General features: G+C 43.5%; 1 protein-coding gene across 1 annotated transcript in view; it reads left to right on the top strand.

Annotated features, from left to right (window-relative positions):
• PTGFRN (prostaglandin F2 receptor inhibitor) overlaps window positions 1-23,312 on the top strand; it is a 65,742-nt gene extending 42,430 nt beyond the window's left edge. Inside the window, exons 6-9 of the mRNA XM_014882803.2 lie at window positions 1,518-1,937; window positions 11,414-11,521; window positions 18,274-18,579; window positions 19,790-23,312. Coding sequence (XP_014738289.1) covers window positions 1,518-1,937; window positions 11,414-11,521; window positions 18,274-18,579; window positions 19,790-19,956 — 1,001 coding nt within the window. The 3' untranslated portion in view covers window positions 19,957-23,312. The remainder of the gene's footprint in view (window positions 1-1,517; window positions 1,938-11,413; window positions 11,522-18,273; window positions 18,580-19,789) is intronic.
• The last annotated feature ends 380 nt before the right edge of the window (window positions 23,313-23,692 follow it).

The raw sequence follows: 23,692 nt of genomic DNA, 5'->3' as shown, positions 1-23,692 counted from the left end.
TGAGTCTTTTCACAAGGGAGAGGAGAATGACTGTGACTCTATACAACTTCATTTGTGATTGTACCCTGAGTGCCTAAATGTACAACTCTTGTATTGTCACTTGCTTAGTGGGTGGAAGTGTGAGGGGTGTTTGGTGTGGAGTATCAAATAATTCTGTGCTCAGCTAGACCACTAGAAGCATCTCAGCCTTCACTGCTCCTGCTGTTTCTTTATATAGCTTTGTACTGTGATCTGCTTTATACAGTACTGATTTAAAGTTGTCATACCGGGTTTCTCATCTTGTGGGCTGTGTTTACTCATTGTGAAAACTGCTGCTTGAAGGCAAAACACTGCAAAATGTAATCTTGACAAGTATCTTGTTGCTCTTGTGGGGAGGACATAAATATTACTGCATTTAAGTTCAGTTTTGTGAAATGTGTTTCAATCTCACCACTGCTTATTTCCTTTCTCCTGAGAAGTTTCATCTTGCATAAAGAAGTTCTGTGGAGCCTTTTTAACAGGTCTACACCTTTTTTTATTTTTAATAAAGGAGGGAAGGGAAAATACTGTGCAGCAGAGTAATCCAGAGAGTTGAATTGGCTGTATCCTCAGCCCTCCCTTCTTTAAGAAGAACCTTGATGTACAGGATATCTTTTCATCACAATGCCAGGAAACTAGCAACTCCCTTTCCTTTTATCTGATTCTGACTTCAGTCACTCCTCATTTTCTCAGTTTCTCACTGTGAGCTTGTATTTTGTGTGTCTTGGAGCTATGCTCCGAGATGTATAATTTTCCCAAACCCTGTAATTAAGGGATTCTTGGGATTGAGGAGCCAGTAGAGAATGGAAGGAAACTAAGCAATAAGTCTTGCTGGAATTCCTGATGTCAAATGGGAAATGTCAAGACTTCTGATAGGCTTGTATGCAAGTAAATGTATGAGAAGCAAGGGGAGGAAAGACTGACAGGGAGGCAGAGGTGTGTGTAAATCTGTATGGGGATGCCTGGGGTGGAGACTTCTGTTACCACCAGCTTTTGTCATGTGTTTCCAGCTGAATGTGGCTGGATTGCTGTTAGGGTGTATTTTTAAGGGAAATAAAAAGATGCTACGCTAAATGCTGCCAATTCAGCAAGTGACAACTTTTGTCATTAGTCGTGAGTATTTTAGCAGTGCCCTTACACCCTGTCACTGAGGGTGCTTTTCCAGATCCAGTCCCAGAACTGGGACTCTGAATCTTGTCTAATATCTTTATTCCTGAATAAAACAATCCTGTATTGTTGCAACCCGTGTATTCTATTATCTGTCCAGTATTTGGTGTTTGTTTGAATTCGTGCACCTTGGCCCAAACTGTTATGTACTTGTGAGTAGCATTCTGGGTTGTCCACGTGTTTAGATAAAAAGTGCTGGGATTTGTTCCTCCAAAAAAGGAGCTTTGCCTGTCTCTAATCTCCTAGGTTGAATGGGACATTCAACTAGTGATGGTGCTGCCCATTATCTATTTGTTAACCCTCTCTTGCTGCTTATTTCCTTCCCTCTTCAGATTACACACTTACAGTGGAGGCGGTGAAACTGAAGCCATTCTTTGTAGCAGGCCACACCTTTGAGATGACGTGCAAAGTGTCCTCCAAGAACATCAAGACGCCGCGCTACTCCGTCCTCATCACGGCCGAGAAGCCCCTGCCGGACCAGTCGGGTCCCAACGGAACCACTCGCATCATCTCGCTGAGCCAGGACTCCGTGGTTCGGCTGGAGGACTGGACGGACCAGACGCGCGTGGACGGCGTGGTGCTGGAGAAGGTGCAGGAGAACGAGTTCCGCTACAGGATGTACCAGACGCAGATCTCGGACGCCGGGCTCTACCGCTGCGTGGTGACAGCCTGGTCCCCCGGCGGCGGGGGCATGTGGCGTGAAGCTGTCAATGGTTTGTCCAACCCTATCCAGATAGACTTCCAGACTTCAGGTTGGTACGGAGCCTGGCAGCTCTGTGTCTTGAGACAGAAAGGGACGTTCTTTCCCATTGATTTTCCGCTTTCCCGTTGATTTCCCTGTGTCTCAGAAATACCTACGCTTTGGAGCAAATGGTGTGATGGCTGAGAGCTGTGCTTGTCTTCTTTGGTGGTACTTGTGTCCTTTGTGCTATTGATTGTTTACAGAAAGATGTTTAATGAATTGGCTGTAATCATAACCCCTGGGTTTTTCTCTACTAATGCAGCTTTTATGGTCCTGCAGGCTCAGAGCTGGTTCTCAGTATGGAGCAACTGCTGCTGCATTTGCCAGCTGTATCACTAGATTGTTAGTAGTGGCTGCTCTGGAAGAACATTAATATAAACTGGATTTCTGTTCCAAAACAGACTCTATTAGCATAGCATTAAATTCCCTGAGCGCACCTCACTGTTGATGTAATTGCAGAAAATGGTCAAGTCAGGGTAACATTTCAGCCATCTCAGTAAGTGTATCCTGCCACTGCAAGACCTTAGAGGTCCCTCGTGGCTGAACTACAAAGCTCCACAAATTGGGATGAATTTCAGCACCCAGAAGGACATCCTGTTCCTCCACTGCTTGCTGAAACCCTTACCTTCAGCTGTAACAAAGCCTGCCAGTTGAGACTTTTCTATAGAAAAATGCTTGTCCTGATAAAATGCTGGGGGGAGGGAGAGATGGATGGCATTGATTTGGATCATCAGAGATGCATGTTAACCCTGATTTTTGTGATGTTATATTGTTGGGAAGTGCAGTGGGAGCTGTTTTTATAACACTGGTGCACATATGAGGGAAGGGCTCCTCTCATGAATTGATAAACCAAGCTGGTGGGGTTTTGAGCTGGTGGGGCTTTCATGCTCATGTTCTGCTGGTAGTAACGGGCTGCAGCATATTTAGGAGATGTGTCTGTATAGGCAAGAGCAGCCTGACTTCTGGTTGCATCCACAACTAGATGATGTGGTTCCTAAGATCTCAGCTTGCATATATGGCACACTAGGGAAAGGACAAGGGCTGATCATAGGAGGACAGCCTGGCAATGAGGACATCACTTTGTAGGAAGCTTTGAGTTGTAGCTTTGATATAAGCTGGCCAAACAGAGGACATTGACTCAGCTTCTTTCAGTTTTAGGTAATTTCTCAAGATGGTTTAGTGGGCTGCAGTTTTAGCCTTCCTGCTCTTCACATCTGGGTCAGACACAGCAGGAGAGCAGTATTTGCAAAGGGGGTGATACAAGAAACCAGCAAGAATGAAATCTTTCCCCGAACCCCACCCTTTGCCTCCAAGCTCCCATGCGGAGGCTTTCCTGCACAAAAGTGGTGGTTGGTTCCTCTCCCAACATTGCTTGTCTTGTGTCACTTTGAACTCCCATCCAAAAAGTTTGTTGGGATGCTTTGACACCCAGGGTTCAGAGGGAAATCTGTGAGCAATGCGAGGGAGGGAAGCGTGCGTGTTGTAGCCCTGACTTCTTTTTGCTGTCAGCCTCTCCTCCCAGCCTCTTCACCCAGATAGGATTTCTGGAGCGTGGAGTGAAGAAAGGGAGGAAGCATGTAGAAGTACCCTGGGAATGTGTGAATTCCAGTAGCAGGGCTGGAGCAGGGGGAGGCATGGTCCTGAAGCCCTGTCAGCCTTTCATTCTTTACAGAAGAATGAAGAAATGAGATCCCAGGCACAATTTGCTAGAGTGCTATTTCCCAAAATAATCTTGGCATGTAGCAAAATCTGTCTTGAAATACCTGCAATTTTCTTTAATTGATGGATGAACTTTGTGTCCTTCAGTTGTTACTCAGATATCCCTGCTGGATATTCGCCTCTGGGCACGATGAGAACATGTGATGAGCACAGTTAGAAAGGACTAACTGTGGAATTATTATTTGGGAAATCATCTGGAATTAAGTATACAAGACAAAAAATGTTTTGTGGGTGTGTTACTTTAGTTTTGTTTGCTGAAGCCTCCTGTCTTTGATGCAGACTGAGTCAGGGAGTCAGAGGTAAATGACAAAGTTGTGGAGCAGCTATGAAGGCACAGCTCAGATATCACACCCTTCTCTTGCATCCTGTGGCACAAGCAGTTGTCAAACTTGTTCTTCAGAAAAAATAAGTTGGTGCCAGAATTTACCTAATGGGTATGGTGAAAGGCAGAGCTGCTGAGGGAGCTAGTTGTTGGTAGGGAGAATTTCTCCCAAAATTGGAGGAAAGTACTAATAGGAAGGGTGCAGGAATAAATGAGGGGCATGCAGCTTTCCAGACAACTGGGGAAAAAAAAAAAAAAGAAAAGCTGGGGAGCACCAGTGTGCTAAATCCTGAGTTGTAGGGAAGGTGGGGTGTGGTATCTTATGAGTGTTTGCTCCAATAGGAAAACTGTTAAGGAGTCATTCACACCAATTTCTCAAAGTGTAACAGCAAGACAACTTACCTATAACTGCTGGAGGGAATATAATACAGCAGTGTAATTTTGAAAAATAGGATGTATTCCAGTCTCCTCTGTACTTTGAAGTCTCAGGCTTGGGCAGCATTTTCAGTTTCTATCATGGCTGTTGGAGTGGGGAAGGGATCAATAAGGAAGTAGCATTTTCAGCAAAAGGATGCCCTTAAAGGGTTTTATGTGAAGCTTTTAGTCCTAGGAGGAATTTCTTTCTCAGTTGTTTTTATTGATTCCCCTTTGATGGGGGATGGTGAGGCTTGCTGGGACTGGAAATCCTTCTCTCTGATTTGACTCTCTCCCAGATCTCTTGGAGCTGACTGATGTTTCAAAGAGGGGTTTTTAAGCATGCATACACATGGTGCAATGTGATCTCTGAATGGCAGGGGTCTGTGAGCTTCTCATATATAAGCTGGGAACTGCACACATGAAACTTCAGTGTTTCCTACCACAATAGGTTTGAAATGTGGCAGTGCTCTGAAATGTTTTTCCATGAACATCTGTGGAAAATGTCTTGCTCAGATTCTTTCCATTCAAGGCAGAACTCGCTGGCTGCAAGCAGAGATCTCTTCTCTTCTTTCTTCACTTGCTGTTGCAGAGGGATGTATTTATTATGTTTGGTTAATGATCTTAAATGTTAATGTAAAGGCATTTGTTTGAAACACCCTGAACTTAAAAAAACGAAATGTGGATTTTGTCCATTGGACCATATGAACTGGAAGCGAGGGTGGAGGAGTGTGGTGAGGAGGAGCCTACTAGGCCATTAATTTTTAAATATTCAGTCAATGGCAGATTGTTCTCTGCTGGATGTATTTTAAGACCAGAGAGGATCTTGTGAATCCTCTGGTATGACCTCATGAATAACATGGATCGCTAGGCCAGTTTCATAAACCAAATGCCTTTTGTATGTCCAGCTGCTATAAACAAAACAAGCTTATCTGGGGGGCAGAGGAAGCTGTCCCATATGAAGAATTTAATATTCGTCAGTGCTTTTTTGTTTGTTTTTCTTCCCAGTGTAGGACAGAGAGTATACATCTGCTATGTATTTTTTAAAGGGTTGCCCAGTGATGTGAAGTTACAAGAGCAGCTGCTAGTGCCTGTCTTGAAATGTTCTCTTAATTTCATTGCACTGTTTCTACTCCAATGCATCCTCTCTCCTCCTGAGCTATTGGTTGATGCATGTGTGCAGAGCCTTTCTTTCAGCCTGGAATGTACCTGTCTTCTGTCCCTTGCTGTTCTTCTCCAGCCAGTGTATGAAGACAGCTCCATAAACTCTGTTTTGGCATTTGTCCTTTAATTTTCAAACCCTTTCACCATGAACTGAGCAACCCAGGTTAGTGTTTGGAATGTCTTTGCCCACTACACAGTCTCAGGATTTCCACAGAAGTGACTTATTTTCCTTTCCCTTTGAGGGAAGCAGGGAGAAGGAAGCCTTTAATCTCATGTTGAGAAGTGTGTTAAGAGAGAGAAGCATTTGGAGCTTGGCTGTGCTCTAAACTATCTGTGCTCTGTGCCATTCAGCAGGGTAGAAAGTTCTGGAGAAGCAAAAATAAAAGAGAACTTGTAAGGGAAATATCTCAATGAAATCTTCAACTCTGGATTACATCTGCATGTGAGCTCATTGCACAGCAATGTATTATCGTTCCCTTTGGAAGAAGCAGAGATAAACCAAGAGCTGCCGAAATATGAGCTGAGTATTGATGTTGAAGTTGCAATTAAAATGAAATTATGCCCTGCAATGACCCCGAGAGAGACACTCAATTTCAAGAAGGACGAATAGAAAGATTCTTGAAGGAAAGAAAGCTTAATCACGGAAATGAATGAAAAGCAATGCAGCAGAAACTCTTTGGCAAGAAAGGCTGGTATTTTCCAGCCACCGTTAATGGGCAGGAACGTGCTTTGTCATTGTGTGCCTTTGTGCCTGTGTGCAGTAATTTGTAGCTGGAAGTAGAAACCACAGACTTAACTACTGAGGGCTTCTTCCAGTAACAGCCATTATGAGGCTTGGGGTAAAGCTTGTTGGGAGCAGCTTCACCAAGAAGCTGGGAAAGGGCAGGGGTCTGGAAAAATGAAGGTGAAGAAACTTACTATCTGGAGAAAAGCAGGTCATGGAATTCTCAGCTGAAGAGTGAATGATTTGGTGCCAGGGCAGAGATGAGTAATATTCTGGACGATGCAGAACTCGTGGGTTGCATCATTTGCTTTCCCCATTGTGGTCTGTGGTGCTGTGTGATTGGAAGCAGGGAAGCTGCATGCAGGAATTCCAACCCCCCTGGTCAGTAATGGACTGGGCACAGGCTTCTTGAGAGGAACAGTCTGCCCTAGGTCTCTGTTGTCATCAGATTACTTGACCTTTCTCTTCTCTACTTGGCTGGGAAATAAAGGTAGCTTGTGTCTTTGGGAAGACTGTACCTTTTTTTTGCAGAGTACAGTGTAAAATGATAATCAAAGAAGACAAAACATCACCTAGCACCCTAGATAATTAGGACCTCTTCTGTTACAAAACTGAATTGTAACTGGCTCTTAGTTATTCTCTTTCCTTTTCCCATTTTGCTTGCAGATTTAAAGTGTTTGGATTACTGAGCAGGGAAGGGAGAAAATGGGGTGATATCAGGTAAAGAGGGCTTAGAATTTGTCTCCAATTTGTAAATTCTTAAGTTGAGTAAATAAACTCGATCAACTTGAACTCTTCTACCCTGCAGCCCCTTTGGTGTGATTGAGCACAAAGTAATAAACAAATCTTGGTTCAACTTCCAAACACTTTTTCCTTTAATTTTTATATATAGAAGCATTAGCATAGCACTTTGTAGCTGAAAACTGTATCACTATAGGATCTGGCTCCTGGAGTTACCTTCCTGGTGACATGAAATCAACAGTTTGAGCACTGAGATCGAACATAAAAGGGAACATTCAGAGAGAAGTCTACTGAACAAAGCCTGGTTCTGGAACCTGGTTTCTCTTTAAGCACTTCTGGATGTGTACTAGTAAACTTCTAACCTCAATTTCTTCACTTTCTGTTTAAAGTTGTGTAGTGTTTTTCAAGTGTTCAGGAGTCAAGAAATGCTTTGAAAACTCTTGCTATCCTGACTGCAGATGCTTTTTAATATAAAATTGTTATTACTTTAATAAAGAAGAAAACTGCTTTTAGGGGTTTTATCTAAGCTTGCATAAGGCATTACTTATAGTAAGGAACAGATATTTTGGCTTATTTTAAATTAAAGGTCTCAGCAGAATATGGCAATTTATGATGCTTAGCTCTTAGAATTGAGAATGCTGGTTTGTTTTGTAAATCTGTGCTCTTTAGCTTCCAAATTATCTGAGGGAATGACACTTATCTTCAAATCTGAAGTTATTAAAAATCCAGTTATTTCTCAGCTTTCAAGCTCACGAACAGCTTTTCAGCATTTAACTTTGCTTTGTTCTTGATGAGTTTTACAGGTCATGCTTGATCTGTCAGCCTTGCAATTGAAACTAAACTCTGGTTTGTTTATTCTCCCGAGTAACCAGCAGGTGCCAATAACAGTATTTCAGACTATTGAATGCAGGTGGCAAGATGGCCAAAGCCACATCATCTGTTATGTGCAGAGTTCTGTTCTCCTTGCTGTTAATGTAGCATGAACTGATGTCTGACTGAAGGAGAGAGTTCCTGTCACCTCCTCAGCCCTTCCAGTGACACTGTAAGTGCCTGAGTGTGACAGTGCTGAGACCCTGAGCCAGTGCCATCAATGTCTGCTGGGAGTTTCACCACATGCCTGTGTCTGCAACTTTGGTGTTGAGATGTTTGGCCTTTTTTTTTGTGGCTTTTTGTTTTGTCTTGGAGGGCAAAAAATTTGAGAAAAGTATTTGGGTTTTGTGTTCTGAGCCATGCTTGGTGTGGTCCAAGATCTCTGGAACACTGGATGGGGGAAGGGGGCACTCCTGCCTTTTCAGGTTTTTTAAGGGGAGGAATAAGTCTTTGAAGGTGTCCTTTCAAAGATTTGTGTGTCCTTTATTCTGTCCTTGGGTATGGGTAATGTGGGCAGAAGGGCTGAGATACACCCAGAGAAGACATATAGCCCTAGGAAGTTGCAGCCACACAGTTTTCAAGACTGAACTGAGGAACTTCCACTATAATTAATCTTGCTTAGGTTTAAAAAAATAATTAAATGTTGTTTTTCCTCTTCAGCTAAAGAGGGAAGGGCACAACGCCCAACGCATATCTTGATATCCAATTTATTGATATCCAGTTCTAGCACAGGACAGTGATTTCTCCTTGGAGGTAGAGATGTTTATTTGCAGGAGATGTTACCTGCTAGAGAAATAACTAAAGGGAAAGAACTGTTTGTGCCTTACCAAGGGGAAGCAGGATCCTGACATGGTGATGCCTTGGAGCTTTCCTGCCTAGGAAGTTCTGGCTCTTCATGGGGAAGGCCCAGTGGAGAAGTGCTTGGTGACCCAAACTGAGGAGTTTGTTGGGAGTGCTGCTTTTCCATGATCCACAGCCTTTCCTGGCTGAGTCACCAACCAAGCTCAGCTTTTACCCTTGTGACATCCAGCAGCCAAGAGTGCTCTGACTCGGCTCCACATTAGTGGTTTGTTGGTTTGCCAGGGTTTGAAGGCAGTGCCTGTTCAATGCAGGAGGTACCTGGAATTTCAGCCTAGAAATAAAGCCTGAAAAATCCCATGTGTCCTCTGTCTTTCCTTGTTTAACCTGCCAGGGCAGGGATAAGGCAGCCCATCCTTAGCCTGACAGAGTTGGAATCATGCAGTTCATCTCTCTTGCTCAACCCCTCTCAGCATCCAGCCTGTTTGCCGGAGTAGAGCATGTCCCATATTCCTGATGGGATGTCACCTCACTTGCTGCAGGATAGATTTAGGATAGACTCTGAGCTGTGGACAGTATCAGCATTATTATGGTACTGTTCTGCCTTCAGCAGAAGGAGTGTGCTGGGAATGCAGGGAAGTTTCTAGCAGATTTTGCCAGTCTCTTTATTTCTTTTCTTTGACAGTTCACACACTTGAAAGCTTGAGACTTTCGTGCTTATAGTTGGCTGGAGTGCCCTGGTCCATGCTGCCTTTAATCCCCTAGGACCTTGAACTTCTGTCTGCTCAACTCCAAACAAAAGGATGGAAAAGGTCTTGATTTTTCTGAGGACAAATAATTAAATAGGCTGCAAGGGCAGTATAGTTTGATGTATGTGTGTGAATGTCAGGAAACAAACTGAATTAACACAAAACCAGTTTAGATAGATGCTGAGGAAGCATTCAGATTAATCTCTGTTCATCTCCTAGGAAAAGGATCCCATCATGATGATCTTAAGTTAGGGTTGCAGCCTGCTTGTGAAGTCACTACCTGAGCAGCTGATCTCAGTATTGTGGGTCTTGTTTCCTTAAATGTGTTCTAGCATAAGCATGCAGGAGTCTTGGTTGGTGTAATCTGTGTATAACCTCTATATTGCATCTCTGCCATCCTTTGATCCTTGTTTGGGGGGTAATTTGCAGGGCTAATTTTAAGATCTTCTAGTGTCAAAATGGATGTCAAACTCTGAGATTATATGTCTGCATACTACCCTTGTGTACAAAAGTACAACTGCTTCTGGGGAAGAGGAGAGGGCTGGTGGAAGTTAGGGGAGAGGGGGATTCTGAAAGCTGGAGAAGTAATTATTGCACTGTAGTTGAAATTAATTTCTTAGCATGCTGTGTATTATCTATTGACCAAAACAAGCCAGGCCCTTGTAGTCTAGAAAAGTTGCACCAAAAATTATAGCTCTAGCTTCATGATAACATCCAAGTTTCTCTCCAGAACCTCACTTTGGGAATGATGTGGTAAGTGTGTGCCATGTGGTGAGCTGTCAGTGTAGCTTTCCACAGAAACCTGTTGAGAGGGCAAGACACAGGTGGGTTGTTTCGGATGATTTCCTGAAGTGTTCTTCATTAAAAGCATTGTTTGCCCCTGATCTTCAGTGGATTTGTAATGTAGGGTTCTTGTACTAAAAGAGTAGCAGGTAAGAGTGGAGGAGAGCAAATAAACAGCTTTTCTTTCCTCCCAAGGCACCTTTCTCTGTTTGTTGCTGCTGCTGTGCCAGAAGTAGGTGAGCCAGGTGTAATAATGGGAGTTTAGGGAGTGTAAAAAGGGAGTCCCAGGTTAATCTGAGTCCCAAGTTTCTTCTTGGGTTCCCTGGCTCTTTCCCCCAAAGTCATCCTGGAATCACTGTTGGGATCAGCTTTGCTTCTATTCATGTCCTTCACCTTGATTAGCAGAGAAATCACAGAAATATTTTGGTACATTCTTTAGTTTCTGCCCTGTGAAGTAGAGAGTATCAACAGTGCTGGCATATCTGAGGAGTTATGATTTTGTTACTTTTGCACTAGAGATGCAGCTGTTGTCAGACTTTGGGGATGTTTTGGTTTTTTAACCTAGGTGTGTCAGAAATCTTTTAAAACATCACAGTGTTGTCGTGGTATCTGAGTATTTCAAAGCAGCCTAATGGTTTTCTTTGATATCATCAGCACTTTGCAGCTGAAGGAGTTACTGTACCCTTGGGCTTTGAGACATCTACAGAAGAAGCTGTCTGTGGCAGAGCCTGAAGGAAAACCCACAGAAAAGTATTATCAGATGCACTGCTTGTATTGTCTGTTCCAGTTCCACTGTAGAACCACTGGTATTGTTAAGATACTGCTTTGCTTTAACTTGAATTCCTATTGACAGCCTCAACAAAAAGATCTGTTCTGGATTAGCCTGAAGATCTGAACGCCCATGCTCTTAAAGGAGTCACCAGTGGAAGACCAGCTCCCTTTGTGCTGGAGAGTAGGAGGCAGATTTGGGCAGCAGTCTCTGTGTTGGGCAAAAGGTCTGATGGTTTGGGTACTTTGTCTTAATACAGAATTAAATGGCTAAAAATGAAAAAAGAAATTTACAGAAAACGTATATGGCTGCTTTTCCCTACTTCAGAGCTCTGTCTCTGCAAACGAGGAGAGAATGCTTCAAAAATGTGCAAGAAGGGTGTTGGACAGTGAAGTAAAGCCTGTCATGAATAATTGTGGTTACTCTTTTCTAGGTCCTGTGTTCAATGTCTCGGTGCATTCTGACAGCCCAACGATTTACCAGGGGGAAGTGGCAGATTTGCTGTGTATCATCACAACGGAAGGAATGCCACTTGAGCCAGGTATTTCAGCAGAATTATTTCACTTGTAACTCGTTTGCCTTCAGAAGTTAAAACCCTGTGTCCTTTGAGTGAAGCTGGATAGTTGAGAAACAACAATTCTGTAGAACTAGATAAAAACAGGAGAATGTGCTTACTTTACCCAGCTCAATTTAAAGCAAGTTTTTTTTTCATTTTACTTCCTGAGGGAAAAGAGAAAAAATGTTCTTACCATCAAATCCCCCTCTGCTGTCCCCACCAACTGACCCCACTGCAGGTAATCTCAACCTATAAAAAAACTATTCCTATTCCCTTTAAATGGAAAGGAGGTCCATTGGATATACCATTTAGAAGAAAATGGTCATCTGTAAAGAAATCTTAGACATCTGGCCAGTCAGCTTTCTCACTTCAGAGTGAATTTAAGGCTTAAGGTAAATCTAAAAATCATAATAATTGACTGCTGCAGCCTAAATGCCAAAATGAATGTTCATTGCCTTCAGAGTTGAGCATCCTTTTTTATGTGGAAGAAAGAATTACAGTACCTAGTTCCTGTGAGAAGGGTAGCAGACACAAAAGCAAATTTTTATGGACAGCTAAAAAGTTCAGAGAATTGCACAAAACCTGGCTGCTTGCCAAGCATTGTCTGAGCTGCTTTTCATCAAAATGCTGAGAGTAACTCTCTTTCTTATACCCAAAATTTCGGTTTGGAGTGAGTTGAGTCATTATGTATATGAATATAAGCATCTCTTTTAAATAAATCTACAAATATATATGTAAATATAAATATATACGAATATATCTAAAGTTGTTGTGATTCATGCCAAACTTAAAAGCCTACACATAAACCACTACAAAAGAGGTGCTGTGCAGAAAATATTACTTATGATGTAGTAGCTGATGAGATGAAGTACCAGGCTTAGTAAAGGTCCATCACTTTGAAATTACAAGATGTCTGTTCTACATTAAATCTGAGCGTGGCAGGGAAGCAATTTGCTAGATTACAGTCGTGTGCTGCCTGTGAAAAAATGATAGAAGTCTGTAGATTTTACTATTGAAATGCCTGGCAGGAAGGAAAAGCTGAGTAAACTTTATTGCTGTCAAAAGAGTCATAGCCTGGGATATTGGGCACAGCAAGCAGCAATGTGTGTCTGTTCATCTACCTCAGCCAGTCCTGTGGCTTCTGCTCAGCAGGAAGCCTCTTCCACGTTGAGGTGTGCTCAAGCTCTTACAGGTATTGTTGTGAGGAAGTACCCAGAGCAGCTGCCTTCCCTTCCAAAGCAATAATTGCTGACAGGGAGCAGCTGCTGCTTCTGCTGGGGCTCGACAGCTTGGTGGTGCCTTGTGGAAGAGGCGTCAGCATCCCTGACTCACTTAAAACTTGAGAACTGGAACACAACAAGCTCCACCTGAATATTAAGAGGAACTTCTTTACTGTGAGGGCTGCCACACACTGGAACAGGGTGCCCAGAGATGTTGTGGAGGCTCCTTCTCTGGAGACATTCAAAAACCCTCTGGACAAAATCTGTGTCATGTGCTCTAAGATAACTCTTGAGCAGGGAGGTTGGACCAGATGACCTGCAATGGTCCCTTCCAGCCTTCCCCATGCTGTGAAAAGTAGCAGTGGGGCTCTCCTGTCAGTGCTTTGCTGCAGTTGAGTTTGGGATGGTTTTCTGTATATTTGGTTCCTTGAGACTGAGAGGAACACAGACAGTATAAGGATAATCAGAAAGGTCGGAGTAAAAAAGTGTCTTTTCTTTGAGGAGCTGCTCATCAGCACAGTTAAGTTTTAACTTGGCAACTTCACGAGAGTTTATGGATGTCTGTTGAATTGATAGATTATCCCTGGAGCTGGAGGTGATGCTGTTTCCAACAGTTATGGGCAACCAGAGCAGAGCCTTAAATGTCAGCCCTGTAATCTGTTCCCTAGCTGGGTAATGTCATCTTGGACATGGCAGACCTCTGTGGTGGTTTTTTATCTTGTTTCTTTCATGTTGGTGGTTTGTTTGGCTTCTTTCTCTTTCAGTCTCTAACGGGGCAGATGAGGCACAGACCAGTAAGCCTAGAGTGGAGTAAAATGTGGCATTGTGGCAGACTTTGAGGGGGCTTTTCAGTCCATGCTCTGAGCCTCCAGTTGCAGGATGAGCAGGATTTGGGGCCTAACCAGTCATCCCGTGTGATGAAACACAGTCCTTGCTGGTCCTCTGGATGAGACTGGCAGGGAACAGCTGGAATTTATGCAGACTTCCCTCATCCTTCTTTGCCTTGGGAGCTGGAGGGGGCTAATGGAGGAGGTTCGAGGAAGGGCTTAAGGACTTATATGGTAGCAAACAGATGTAGTTCCTCACTAGTAACCTTATTCCTCTGTATCCCATCTCTGATCTGTCTTCATGCTGTGTCAGTATGACAGTTTAGTTCACAACTGGAATGGAGGACTTGCTTTTTAAATTAGTGCCAAATGTTCGACAGACTGTGAAAGTAACGGGGCTGTCTCATGCCACTGGGGACATGAGGCACACTGCTAGGGAAAGCCTACAGCTGGCACTGAGAGAAACAGGGCAAGAGTTACCAGCATCTTCTAGAAGAAAACAGAGGACTGCAGTACAGACATGGTCATTCCATTTGGGAATGTGATGAGAAAGGAGAAAAGAGCAAATGCATTTGACTCCCTTCTGAGGGGCGTGGTGGCTTTCAAGGCCATGTGTACTTCTCGTGTCAGACTTGCTGTGGTGTGGGATCCCCTGTGAGCAAAGGAGGAGCAGGATGTTTCATAAGATGTCCTGTTAAATGCACATCCTTTGAAAATATTTGGTATGCCTGCCAGCTCTTGCTCTTGTGCACATAGACACACAACTTTGCAGGCATGCATGTGGATTAGTATGTGTGCCTCCTGTAGTATGTTGGTGTCAGGTGCCACCTCTTCTCCCTCTTTGTATGCACAATTAGAAAAATAAAGTACTTCCAAGGAGCTGAAGAAAAGCTGAACGACCAGTTATCTTTGTCAGTGCCATTTGTTAGTGAGATTGATCCTTTTTTTTTTTTTTTTTTTCCTAGGAGCATCACTTGCAGTTTGAACCCTTTTCTGGTAGAGGCAACTCACAATGCTTTCAGTGTGTGTTTGTGTGTATCCACCCTGTGGGAAATTTTCAAAAGGGTAGAAGAGGTTTTGGCATGACTGCTACATGCTTTAATTTCCTCTGCTTCTTTGAGACCCTGCTGAAATCGAGTGTGTGTTACTGAGCCCAGTACATGGCAGCAACTGCTCCATCTAAAGAAGTGCTCCTTTGGCTTGGCAGCTGTGGTTGGTGTTTTGAATTGATACGAGGGGAATATGTGTGTGTGTCAGTGGGGAATAGTAGTTCTTCTGTGCCCTGAAGATACAAAAGCTGCTTCTGATACTTCTGTTGAATACACATTTTCACAAATGATCTCTCTAGACTTCCCAGTTCACCCATTCTTGGGCTGTGTGCTTAGGGATTTAAAAGTATTACTTACTGTGTCTGAAAGGAGATGTGGGGGTTTTTTATCTGCTCCAGACAGACCCAGTGGGCACTCTGGAGAATTTAACAAAACCAGCTTGTTTACCCCTTATATGGCTTGAAGTGGTTTGCTCAGCTCTCTAGGAAGCCCTATTCAACCTCATTTAAATGTAGTAAACAAAAAGGGTCTCAAAATTGTGATTCAACACTGTAACAGGATGCTGAGAGAGCTCCATTCTAAGCAGTGGAAGTGTATGGTTCCTAAGAAGCTGGTCTAGAAATAGGATTCCCTCTTTTAAGGAGTGATTGGTCAGGGAAGTAGCTAAGACCCAGACAGCTTAGCCCTGTGTGTCAAATCGAAATGTGCATAAAGATGTGCTTTACATGTTGATGATTCTCACTGGCTGAGGAGGGGAGGAAGCACAGCACCACTCTTAACTCTGCTCACAGGGCTCTGAAGTGTCCAGCTCCACGGGATCTCTGTTCCTTTAGGTGGCACTGAGGTCGTTGATGCCCCTGTGGGCACTGGGATGTAACCCTTCACTGTAGGGCACCTTGGCCAGGTGTGCCACACTACTGACTGTGGCACAGAAAGAACCAGGAAAAGAAACCTTTGCTGAGTGTGAGTGTGGTTCTCAAAGTGGGGCTTTTGTAGATTTGGGTCAAAAATTGAGAGTGACTCATCAGCATTGATGCAAGAAACTATGTGGAATGGGGCAGATGCCTAGTGTGTGACCTGTTTTATATCAGTGAATCTACATATTTATTAGCACTTGGGAGCTGCTAGGCATGTTCATCTCTGATATTTAGAGAGCACCTGATTTATGTCCTGGCTTTGCTAAATTTGCCTGTGTTTTTATTGCATGAAACCCAGAGATATATAGAAATGAATCAGATGACTTTGCTGTATTAAGCTATTTCAAGGAGGATAGTGACAGAGTACTTGGAGCCAAATCCTCCCTCTGACTGTCTGTAGTGAGTCACTAATTGCAAACTGTGTACTGGCTAATAAAATATGTTGGCATAATACTGTTGTCCCATGTTGTAATTACAGAAGACAGATTCAAATATTTCAGAATGACATCAAGTGCCTTTACTCATGTGAAGGGAAGGGAACCTCAAATTATCTGAGATGCAAAAGAGGAAATTCTTCAAAGCTGCCTGAGGATCTGAAGACTAGATTATTATTATTATCTTTTAATATCTAAATTTATTGCTTAAACCCTTTCCAGCAAGATCAGTGGTGTGTTAAGTATAATTTGACTTAGCCTGAAAGGTGTCCATATGCTCCTGCAGCACCTGGAAACACAAGAGCAAGAGTCAGTGTTGGATCTTTGGAAGGAATTGGTCATTCCCAACGTGACTGCCTGTGGACCAGTGCTGTTACCGTATTTGGCATAAACAGACAGCAGGGATGAAGAGTGGTTTCTATAAACAGAGCTCTCTCCAGCAGAGGCCCTGTTTCCCATAGACACTTGGATGAGTGCACAAAGCAGAGGTGAAAGTTTGATCTCTTTGACTGAACATGTGTTTATGGTAATTTTATTAACTTTGATTTCAAGGGAAGTGGTCAGAGTGCTTTGCCAAGTCACTCATTGTAGGATGGAAGGCAAGAGGGATTGCTCTGAGGGCTGCTGGTCCATATGACCTATGCTGAACCCCATGTAGGACTGGGACACTTTCTCCTGCTGTAGGGCTGCAAAGCAGGCCAGGTGCTCTCCCGAGGTTCTGTGCATTGCCAGAACACCAGGCTGTGGCAGGCAGGGCAGGAAACTGGCTGCTGTCCCAAAACAGTTTGGTCAGACACTGTCTCCAGTAGTAACATGTGCTTTTTCATATTTTTGTTTTGTTTCTGTAGATGTGTGTAAAACCAGTGCACCTTGGGAAGGAGTGAATTATACCCCAAACACTGGTTTGTTTGGCTTTTTTTTCCTGCAGTGAGGGGGAATGTCCCATGTGGCCAGCTGATATTATGCTTCAAGTAAAAAAGCTGAGGCTGTCCCTTTACCTCCCTTTACTTCAAAATGTATAGGTTCCTGTCTTCGTCAAAGTGCTAGCTTGCCTGATTGAGACTTAAAAATCATCTTCACTTAGATCTGTAAACAATTACAGTACATCAGTAGGCTTAGGGCTTCAGTTATTCCATTAGCCTGGAGGTCAAATGTGAAAATTTAAGAGAAAAGCAAACTCAATTAGACAAAAGATTAGTTTTAAATTTCAGATTGTACTTTTCAGAGCTCTCAGTACTAAAAAATGGAGGGTTGATACATTGCCAAGAATCACTGGGACTGCCTTAGGCGTGCACACACTGTACCAGTACTCCAAACTCAGGACAGAAATAGTAATTTCTGTTTCCAGTTTGGGCCCATTGGTTTGCTCATGTGCCAGGAAGGAAGACCTGTGAGGACACAAGTGAGCAGGCCTTCCTGTCTGTGCTGTGGGTCATGCCAGGTTTCAGACTGACAGGTGTTGCTGGGCTCATGATAGCAAAGAATAGCGGTGATTTTTAAAGTGGATACTCGGCTACATCTGCCTAATAGGCTTAGGACTGAGATCTGCTAATGAGATCAATAGGACCTTGCATGAGCACACAGCGAGCTAGATGTGCTGATGGACTCTGACTACCTGCCAGCTGTGTTAGAAGTGTGAGTTCCTGCAAATCCATATTATAGACTGTGTCTTTGGGTGGTGAAAGCTCTGGGAAGAATGTATGAAAGCAGCATGGTCAGGCTTTGCTTCTGAATGTTTTGTACTGTTGCAGGTAATTTTTTGTGCACTGTGCAGATTTTGTGTTCATTTAGGCAAACTCTAAATGTAAGGAAGAGATTTTCAGGATAGAGCCTTCTGATCTTGTGAAGACAGTGACTGCAAATCACTCTCTGCTAGCAAATATCTAGCACTCCCACTCCCTTTCACTATAGGTGCAGTGTAACTGTAAAATTTCTTATGATACTAGGCCTGCTTGGTAAAAACTTAGAGTTAAATACAAATTTCAGAATTGCAGGCAGAAAAGCAAAAAATCGCTTCTGTGTCATCCCTGTGGTAAGTCACCCTTTCTGTACAACTCCATTCTTCCTGTCAGTGCATTTCATTTCAGTTCACTGCTTGAATCTTCCTAGAAAGGAGATGTTCAGGGGATTCTCTCTTTTTCTTTCTGTTTTCTTTTTTTTTTTTTTTTTTTTTTTTTTACCTCTACTGGCTGTGCTGCTTACAGATTAACCTTTCTGCTGAGAAATGGCACTGTGAACGCTTTTCAGGACTCACCAACATGTCTGAATTCTTCTTTGCCCACCAACGCAGATGACATGTCCTTTGACGTCTCGTGGTTCGCCGTGCGCTCCTTTGCGCTGGACAGAGAGCCCGTCCTGCTGGCCTCGCTGGACCGGAGAGGGATCGTGACACAGAGCAGGAGGAATGGCAGCAGCGATGTGAGCGTGGAGAGGATCAGCCCTCTGGAGTTCCGGCTGCGTGTGCACGGCTGCGAGGACCATGACTTTGGGAACCACTATTGCCTGGTGACGCCGTGGGTGCGCTCCGCCACGGGCGTGTGGCAGCGCGAGCCTGACATCAAAGCCAAGCCCCTCTTCCTCTCTGTGAAAATGGATGGTAAGAGAATGAAACGTGTGCTACTCAGTTCGGTTTTCAACACCTTATTGTGTCTTTTTGTGGCAAACATTCCCCAAAACTACTTTTAAAGGTGCTTCTGGTAATCTCATTAGATTTTGTCATCTTTTTTATGGTTGGCAGTTTCTCATTCAAGATTCTTCAGAGTAGAAGAATCTATTCTGCCTAAACAGTTGATAGACTGGGGCATTTTCTTTCCTGATCACCTCTTGGTGATGTTTTCCATAGTTCATCTTTCAGTGAAGGGCACAGTATTCTCTCCAAGTGTTAACCCTTCTGCTGCCTGCTGGAGGAAGCCTTGGTTTGCAGATGGGATGTGTGAATTGGTCACATTGTGGTTAGTGTCAAAGCTGAGGAAAGTCAGAGCTCTGACTCCTTCCTCCCTCTCTAATGACAAGAGATATTGCTCCCTGCACTTTATGCCTTTTCTGCTTTCCACCCAGAGTTGCAAGTGTTGCTAGCTAGACTTCATGAGCAGGAAGTCAAACACTAGATACTGCATTCAGCACGTAGCTAAGGAGGAAAATTAGTACAGGAGGGGTTTTGAACTAGCTGCTTTCTTGATATTTCCAGGAGAGGTCATTTTTGGAAGTTCCATGAACTTGAAATGAACAAGAAGCTTTTGTTCTCCCCACTGTGCTGATAACTATTATAACTGTACTTTCCAAGCCCCTTTCAGTTCTTACTGCCTTTTAACTGAGCAGTAGGTACTTCAGAATCAATTTTTTTGTTTAGGCACCAGCTTTGAAGGTTGATTAGCTAGGGTAAATATATAGTAATTCTAATAATTCAAAGCATAAAGGAGTCCACTTATTTTTGGGAATGTATTACAAGGAATGCAGCCACATTCTGCCTCTGATGGGGAAACAATCCAATATTTTGTTTGGAGAAATGTGTGAGAGTATGACTCTTGGAATAAACTTGATTTTGCTATCTCACTCCCAGGCTCTTCTGGTGCTTCCAGCCTCTCCAAGGCTTTGATATTAAAGAGGAAAGGGAGAGACTAAAAGGCCAATTTTTCAAACCCGGGAAGATGGAAATCAAGAAGGAAAATTAGTGTAATTTCTTTCTGAAATAATTAATCTGCCCCTGACTGAATAATGTGGAATTTTTTTCCTTTTTCAGGCAGAAGAAATAAAAGGGATGTCTGAATTTCTCAGTGATATCTAATGACTCTGCCTTCCTTTTTCAGTTCTGAATGCTTTCAAGTACCCCCTGTTGATTGGCATCGGTCTGGCCACTGCCATTGGACTCCTATCCTGCCTTATTGGCTACTGCAGCTCCCGTTGGTGCTGCAAGAAGGAAGTGCAGGAAACGAGACGAGAGCGCCGCCGGCTAATGTCGATGGAGATGGACTGAGCTGGACACACTTGCATTTTGGGAGAGACTCACAGGGCTCTTGGACTGTGTTGAGACACTTGCTCACAGGCCCAGACAAGACAGTGCATTTGCTCTCTGATTCCAGCCTGGACCTCAAGCTTCTCCTTGTTACACGTCATGTCCTGAGAACAATCAGGCCATATTTAGCAACTTGGGAGTTCTCCTTTTCCAGCAGCACTTTCTGCATAGGGATCATGTCCTTCTAATGTGCAAACTGTTGAGCCTTCTTTCAGCAGGGCCCTGTGACAAAATTAATTAATATTTTGTTTGTTTGTTCATTGGTTTTATTTCCCCCCTTGTGGTTTTGGAAAGATGTCCCTGTATGAAAGCAAGGTGGGCAGGATGATGAATGGGAAAGAGGCTGGTAAAAGTGTTAGATTTTCACTGTGTTAACCAATCTACCTTGCCCCTCTATCCCCATCACACCATCCTGTTCCCTTTCTCTTTCCACCTTGGTATCTCAGAGACTTCTCTGTGTTGGATTGAAGGCTGGGGAAGGTTCCTGTGCTGGAACCATCATGAGGCTGTTTCAGCAAAGAATTGTTTTATGGTTGTCAGCATGCCTTCTCTTCCCTGACTTTCCAAGAGATTGCAGTTAATCCTGACACTTGCCTGGTGGAGGTCTTTGAAGCACTTTTTAAAACCTTTTATTTTCAGTGCTCAAAGCTCTTAGCTGTGGTGAGTAGGGACTAACTTGGCAACACTGAAGAGTTAATCCTCAGACAAGCATTTGATGGATGTCTGCCTATGGCCACCTTTTTCCCCATCCTTCCACCTTCTCCCCACTACAGCTGCTCACATCGTGCCTGAGACCCTGTTCTGCTTGTGGCAGGGGGGCACATGGCACCTAGGGACAAGGCTCAGCCTTCTGCTGGCCTCAGCAGGGAGGTGGGCACCTTGCTCCCTAAGTGATGGTGTGACTTATGAAAATAACAAGAGATGGATCTTCATCTGCAGTTGGCCAACTGATCATGTTCAGAGACTTGTAAACTATGTGTTACCAAATGCACAGACCAGACTTCAGTGCTGCTTCTGCCAGTCACTCACTGGTAACCCACAAACCTGTGAGCAGAATCTGAAATCTGCAGTAGCTGCAGTGCAGCTCAGGATAGGAATAAGAGCAAGCCCAAGAGGGCAGCAAGGATCCTTCTGGTTCCAACAGCCCTGGTTTTGAGCGTGGGCCTGCAGTGGGGCTTTCCCCATGGGCTTGAGACCTCTTCCTCGGTGCTATAGAACAGAAGTCCTGCTTTGGTCTTCCAAATACACTGACCTGGCTCCTGAGAGGGAGCAGCACCTTTGCCAGGCAGTTCTGTCTTCCCAGCACAGCTGGTGTTCTAAGCAATAAAGGTCAGAATAAAGATGCTGTGTACAAACAAACGAGGAAGTAGGACTTCACCACAATCTGATGTCGCAGCCGTGGTTTGGCTTGCATCAAGAAGGGTGAAAAATACAGAGATGAGGCCAGGGCTCAGTCCTTACCATGGCCTTTAAGATAAAAGATGGCAAACAAGAGCATCCATGGTAGGTAGTGGCTGTGGTGTGTTGTTGCCTGATTAGACATTAGTTATATCCTAGACAATCTGCTTCTCTAATAGCTCATCCCACTGCATATTCCAGGGGAGCTGCAGGTCTGGTATCTGGGCTATGAAGGTTTTTTGTGGTAAGTTTTCTCTGTGTGTTTTTTTTTTTTTTTTTTCTGTCTTGCATTGTGACCTTTGTTCTGAGGCTGATGTGAAGGGGTTTTCCAGAAGCCTGCTCTGTGTCCTGCATGTGAACATGGCATGCAGTCACATCTGTATGTGTAGAGATGTCCAGGGATTTTTAAAAGATGAATATGAAACATCTTCAAAATGGGCTTAATTTGCAGAATTGGGGCTTGAAAGTTGTTATTTGACTCTTTAAGACATTTAATGTAGTATTACAAAACTGGGACCCCCAGACCTATGAACCTCTGAAAGACTTTGGCCTGAAGGTACAGAGTGAGTCTCCTTTCTGGCCTGATGTTTTTCTTTCTGGAAGAGCTCTGAAAAGGTCTCTGTTGCAGGCAGACTTAGCTGCCTTTCCTAAAGGACAGGCCAGAAGCAGTCTTTAGCTTCCACTGTGAAAGCCCAGAAATCTGTAGCAACGCTTTCCAAAGGAAGGGAGTTCAGGAAACGATTTACTCAGACACTACTTTGACAGCAAGAATTTTTCTTCCTCTCCTGTCCCTGCTGTAGTGAAATCTTGCTTTTTCTTGGAATGTTATGAAACACTATTCTGATGTTTGGGATGCTGGCTGATCTAGCAGCTTTTTTCCGTGCATTAACATCTGCTTTTTTCTCAGAAGGCTTGTGGCATTGGGGCATCTTGGAAGGGGTGGTAGTAGTGGTCAAGTTCTAAGCCCAGCATCTGTCACTTTTTGTCCTGGCAGACTGACTCCTTGTCTATCTATGCCCTTGGTTAAGTTTTAGGGAGAGAGGATCGTGACCATAATGCAATAATTAGGGAATGGATGAGCAGGGAACCGCCAGCTCTTCCCAAACACACAATATAGCACACTTCCTCCCTGCTGGAAAAAAACTCAGGGTTATTTTGGTCAGGGCTCCCTTCTTCTCTAGTGAAAGGTCCCCATGTCTTTATCTAATGCTGACCTTCCTTCATAGCCCATAACAAACCATCTTTGTCACTCCAAGTGAAGGAAGTTTGCCACTAGCTTGCACTGCTGTCAGCCCCTTGGAAGGCAATGCTGCATCCCATTCCACCTTGTATTTGCTGTAGTTGGAAAGTTAGAAGCTGATGGGCTAGACCTAGCCCCCAGATTTCCTTCTACTTGTGCCAATTTTGTATTATCCCCTTTTTTAAAAATAGTGTGAATCTTCTCTCTAAGGGAAAAAAAATCTAGGTCACTTTTCATGTTTTATTATTATTATTTTTATTTCGTGTGTGACCAGGGTTTGTGTGAGTGGAGGTGTGTGTGCATCTGGTTGTGTATTAAACCTGCAGAGTATCAGAAGAGTAGGCTGCCTGTGGTGCAGTGCAAGCATCCATATCCTCCCTGCTGCAACCTGTGGTATTGTCAAAGTATCCTAAGGGCTCACATTGATCTTCCTCTGTTTGCATTGCCAGTCTCCTGGTTAAGCTGGTAAATTCCTCCAGGCACTTGGAATTTCGATCCAGGGCAACCTTGAACATCATACAGCAGAAGGGCAAGATATTTTCTCTCTTTTGTTTGAATTTCAAAGTTATAAAATAAAGTTTTGGGCACAATTCTGGAATGCAGGTACTGAATAATTCTAACAATGTTGTGTAAAATGTTTCTTTTTATGTTTAAAATAAAGAGGGAGTCTTTTTGATTATGTCTGTGCTGTGGGTCTGGATGTTTGAGCTATGGGCAGTTCTTGTTCCCTGCATGTATGCAGACACTATTGTTGAAATTTTAAAATGTAAACCTCACAGTCCTGTTTCCAGCACTGTTTACCCTGTAAAATAAGCATGAACCCTATTTTACAATAAGCTTTAAATATTTACCTACATTTCTGGCATGAATTGGGAAGCATAATTATTTTCTGAGTCTATTGTGTTTCTACCCACTGTAAGTCAGCCTTTTGTTTGGGAGAGTTTTATTTTGATTAGCTAAGGCCAGGAGTCACAGTTGGGAGTGTATATTTAATATCTGCTGTAAAACCTGGCATTAGGTGTTGAGTCTTCCTTGACCCCTTCATGAGGCTTCTTGTTT

This window comes from Sturnus vulgaris, chromosome 2, assembly GCF_052056855.1.
Source record: "Sturnus vulgaris isolate bStuVul1 chromosome 2, bStuVul1.hap1, whole genome shotgun sequence".
Classification (NCBI taxonomy): Eukaryota; Metazoa; Chordata; class Aves; order Passeriformes; family Sturnidae; genus Sturnus; species Sturnus vulgaris.
The sequence above is the reverse complement of the archived record's forward strand: the minus strand, read 5'-3'. Positions and strand labels throughout refer to the sequence as shown.